Genomic DNA, 5,000 nt, shown 5'->3' on the forward strand with positions numbered 1-5,000 from the left:
TGTTTCATTCATCCTGTATTGTTGATCAAGGGGAAACCCGAAACGCCCATTTTATCTGTTTTCATTGTAAATCATCTCTCTGTTATGCACTGTATTATGCTTTCTTTATATTATATATGATTTGTAAAACATTTGAGTGTGTTCCTCTTAGCGGGGACATGTGCTTGTGTCTGGGTGAGACTTTTAGTGATCTCAAACTAAGTACTTTGACAGTGTGCTCTTGGAATCTACACCTGTTTCTTATTTGAACCAATTCCCCTTTGTCTTACCTTTTCTTGGGTGCTTTAATTGTAATTCTAGAACTTTTTACTATCCCATTTTCTTCCTTTTTACTGGCACTGGTATGACCTTAATGTGTTGCAAGCGCCGCAAAACCCTTCAAAACAAAAACAAACAACCCTGAGACCACCCTCTCCGTATTGTTTTTCTTATTTTTTCTCTTCACTCGATGTGGACTTTATGATCGTATTCGGTGTTAAAAGGTTAAAATTGAGAAATCTCCAAACAAAAGTGAAAATGACGGAATTTCCCAGGAATTTCACAATGTCTTTGTAGGGGGCAAGTTCTGATAACATTGATAAATCTCCAAACAAAAGTGAAAATGACGGAATTTCACAATGTCTTTGTCGGGGGCAAGTTCTGATAACAATGTGAATCTTCAAACAAAAGTGAAAATGACGGAATTTCCCAGGAATTCCACAATGTCTTTGTCGGGGGCAAGTTCTGATAACACGATAAATTCAACAAAATGAAATGACGGGAAATTCACAATGTCTTGTCGGGGCAAGTTCTGATAACAATGTGAATCTCAAACAAAGTGAAAATGACGGAATTTCACAATGTCTTTGTCGGGCAATTCTGATAACAATTGAACTCAAACAAAAGTAAAATGCGAATTTCACAATGTCCTTTGTCGGCAAGTTCTATAACAATGTGAATCTCAAACAAAAGTGAAAATACGGAATTCCCAGGAATTCCACAATGTCTTTGTCGGGGGCAAGTTCTGATAACATCAATTGTGTAACGATACAATTCTACAAACACACCTGGTTCGTTTCATGTCTATTTTTATCTTAAACATTAAAAAAAAAATAATTGAGATTCACTTCCCTAATCCTATCTCCAAATATTAAAATTAAAAAAAAAAAAATTAGATTAAATTCCCTAATTCTTATCTCCGACTGTAATAACTTTCCCCCATGTGACCAGAAAAAGCAAACCCATTTTTTTATCTCTTAGACCTAATGACAAGGTGTGTATGAGACAGTGCTAGACAAAGCAGAAAAAGCAAACCCATTTTTTTATCTCTTAGACCTAATGACAAGGTGTGTATGAGACAGTGCTAGACAAAGCAGAAAAAGAAAAAGACCAATAGAGACTCATTATTAGTTTATAAAAGAAAAACAAAGATACAAAACAAAAAGCAAAAAGCAAACAAAACAAATGAAAAATAAAAAAACCTCACACCCCCCCCCCCCCCCCTACATACATATACGCACACAAAGGAACGAATTAAAAAAAAACAAAACAAAACAAAACATATCAAAATATATTAATAATTTAACAAAAAACAATGAAACAAAATACAACAAAAACAACAACAATAACAACAACAAAAGGAAAGGGAAAAATCGCCGAAAAGGATGTAGATCTATAACTTAATTGCTTTATATAATATTGAATATAATATTAAATATATATATCTTTTTTTTTTTCAGGCCCCCGCATTGGATGTAATAAATTAAATAACAGACACAAAATATCATCAAGCAATGAGATTATCTATCTAGATGAATTGAATGTGAATGAATAAATATGACAATCCTTTGATAATTCGTGCTGGATCGGAGACCCCCACCAGGAGATATTTCAAACACAGTGTCTTTCCCAAGGATCTCCATGTTGTTTGGGAGAAATCCTTCTGATTTTATAATCAGCAGGACCAATCATAATATTATCGGTGAGTTAAAAATAGATATTATATTGTTTGTTTTTCGGAAGGTCCCGGGTTCGAGCCTCTCACTCGGCGCATAGTTGAGTCCTTGGAAAAGGATTCTTTACTCACATTATCTCACCATACTCAGGTGTAAAATGAGTACCTGGCCGTTACCAGCGGTGTCTTTGTCCGAAAAATTGTAATATCGCCTAACAGGCATCTTACATGTTAAATGTTGCTGTTGACCAGGGACCCCATGAAAGCGCTTTGAGCACATTTAGTAGATATTGCGCTATATAAAAGCTCATTAAAAAAAATTCTCGATAATCTCTCTCAATTCTCAATACTTATCACTTATTTCTTCTTCTTGTTTCTTCTCCGTATTCGTCTTTTAATAAAATTTGAGCTTATATTTAGCGAAATGTCTACTAAACTTGCTCAAAAAGCGCTTTACAAGGAGTCCCAAGCAACATTTAACATTTAAGATGAAACATGACATCATCATCATCATTGCCCCTCTCTCTCTCTCTCTCTCTCTCTCTCTCTCTCTCTCTCTTCCTGTCGTTTTCAAACCCGCCTCCCTCATACCATGTAATTTGTGTATCTCTCTTATTCACCACCAAATTAGGCTCGTCTGTCTTCACCACCAACCTCCTCCCCTCACTCTCTAACGTGCATAATGTCTTCCAGTGCCTCCCCTTTACTCTCGTTATCTCTTCCCTTCTGTTTCTCTATCCCTCTTCTCTCTAGTCTCTCTTTCCTTCTAATTTGCCTTCCTAATTCTTTCACTTCTCTCTCCCCCCCCCTCTCTCTCTCCTCTCCCTCTCTCTTTCTCTATCTCTCTCCCTCCCTCCCTCTCTCTCTCTGTCGCTCTCACTCTCTCTTTCTCTCTCTCTCTCTCCTCCTCCTCCTCCTCCTCTCTCTCTCTCTCTTTCTCTTTCTTCTCTATCTCTCTCTCTTTCTCTCTCTCTCTCTCCTCCTCCTCCTCTCTCTCCTCTCTCTCTCTCTCTTTCTCTCTCTCCCTATCTCTCTCCCTTCTTTCTCCTCTCTGTCCTGCTCTCTGTGCTCTCTAGATTTCTCTCCTCTCCACCCCCCTCCCTCTTTATATTTCTCTCCTTTCTCCCTCCCCCCGTTCCCCACCTCCCCCCTCAGTAATAACAACAAACCAACGTTAATCTCAAACATTCCCCTCCGTCGTCCACCCATATACCTTACGCTTACAACAATATTTTCACAGCCCCTTAATCTCGGCGGATTGTAGGACATATCACTAACTCGTTTATCCCCCAATCTTTGCATTCGTAAACCAGTTTAGCGTTCCTTACCGATAAAAGACCATGACTGGACGGCCATGTGGTCTAGCGGTATGACACCTGCCTTCGGATCGGAAATTCCTGAGGTCGAGCCTGCTCTGAGCGGCGTATAGTTGAGCTCTTGGAAAATGCTCTTTACGGTATTCATGTTGGGATGTCCTGGAAAGTGAATTTTAAAAAATGATCTCTGTCCCTTTGCGTATGAAACGAGTGCTCTACCAACTGGGCTATCGGGGCCCCCAATTTCCTCTATTACGAATAGAAATTACCTTAAAATGTAATAATTCGTGGCTTTAAATTCAATTCCTAGAATCCAATTTATCGCGACATCATATATCTATACCGTTTTAGACGATGGGTCACATAGTTTTGGCAAAATTTCATGAGAGATAATTAGTTTTGTCATTGAAAATTAGGCCAGTACTTTCTTTTTACCCATCCACAAAAAGGGGAGAGAATACCTCCGCGTGGGCAAAGCTGAAGTGACCATGTTATTCTTATTGCCTCCCTTTACAGCTGTGTTCGATTCAATTTGCTTTTATCTACAAGGAGGGGTTATCAAAACAAAATGAGAGCGAGTGGATTTGCTTTCGGCGCTAATCTCCTATAAGATTAAATGTGTGGTCTTTTTCTTCGTCCCCCCCCCCTCCCTCTCTCTCTCTCTCTCTTTCTCTCTCTCTCCCTCTCTCTCTCTACCTCTCTCTCTTTCTTTCTCTCTCTCTCTTTCTCTCTATCTCTCTACCTCTCTCTCTCTCTTTCTCTCTCTCTCTCTCTCTCTCTCTCTCTCTCTCTCTCTCTCCCAAACACACGCACACGCACACTGTCTCTCTACCTCTCTCTCCCCCTCTCTCTCTCTCTCTCTCTCTCTCTCTCTCTCTCTGTCGCTCTCTCAGTTGCTCCTTCTCATCCACTCCCCTCATTTTCTTATCTATCTATCTATCTATCTATCTATCTATCTATCTATCTATCTATCTATCTATCTATCTATCTATCTATCTATCTATCTATCTATCTATCTATCCGTCTATCTGTCTATCTATCTATCTATCTATCTATCTATCTATCTATCTATCTATATATCTATCTTTGCTACATATGTCAACGATGGCTACGGTGTCAGGCTATAAGATAACGATGGCTACCATTATTTATCCAGACTTGAGACAAGTTTGAGACGGTAGGCAGGTCAAATTTTTTAAAAATAATTGTATCAAATAGGAGTGAATTTTCAAATCCATGGGATAACTGGATAACTGGATAACTGGATACTGGATACATACGATCCGAGAAGATTGACTTGTCAAACAAAAACTACTCGATCTGGTTCGAGTCGAGTCCATTTGATATTTACCCGGGTTAACGCCAATCTTTAATTGGTTAACTGTCGCACTTTGGCAAAAAATAACCCCAACTCGTATTAAAAAAATTTGGCCGTAAAACTCGTCCTTCAAATATCGATCGATTTAAACGACTCTCACCGTGGCAAATAAAAAAATCAACCTCTCAAACCTGGGACTTACAGTACGGCTTCACGAAGTCTCAGGTTTGAGAGTTTTTGCCAAGATGAGGGTCATTAAAATCGATCGATATTTGAAGAACGAGATTTCTGGCCAAACTTTTAAATACCAATTTGTTTTTTTTTCCAGATTGCGAGATTTAACTGGTTGATTGAAGATGTCGTTTACAAACCTCATTCAAAAAGAAATGAAATCTTTGACTCTGAGAAAGAGGTCTTAAATCTTTGACTTTAA

At 38.6% G+C, this 5,000-nt stretch overlaps 1 protein-coding gene across 1 annotated transcript in view; it reads left to right on the forward strand.

Moving 5' to 3' along the window:
- LOC144977645 (protein CBFA2T1-like) overlaps window positions 1-5,000 on the forward strand; it is a 41,224-nt gene that overhangs the window by 4,623 nt on the left and 31,601 nt on the right. The window contains exon 2 of the mRNA XM_078923061.1: window positions 1,719-1,960. Within this exon, the coding sequence (XP_078779187.1) occupies window positions 1,900-1,960 (61 nt within the window). The 5' untranslated portion in view covers window positions 1,719-1,899. The remainder of the gene's footprint in view (window positions 1-1,718; window positions 1,961-5,000) is intronic.

Source organism: Berghia stephanieae, chromosome 7, assembly GCF_034508935.2.
Source record: "Berghia stephanieae isolate SIO BIC M18660-M18661 chromosome 7, UCSD_Bste_1.3, whole genome shotgun sequence".
Classification (NCBI taxonomy): Eukaryota; Metazoa; Mollusca; class Gastropoda; order Nudibranchia; family Aeolidiidae; genus Berghia; species Berghia stephanieae.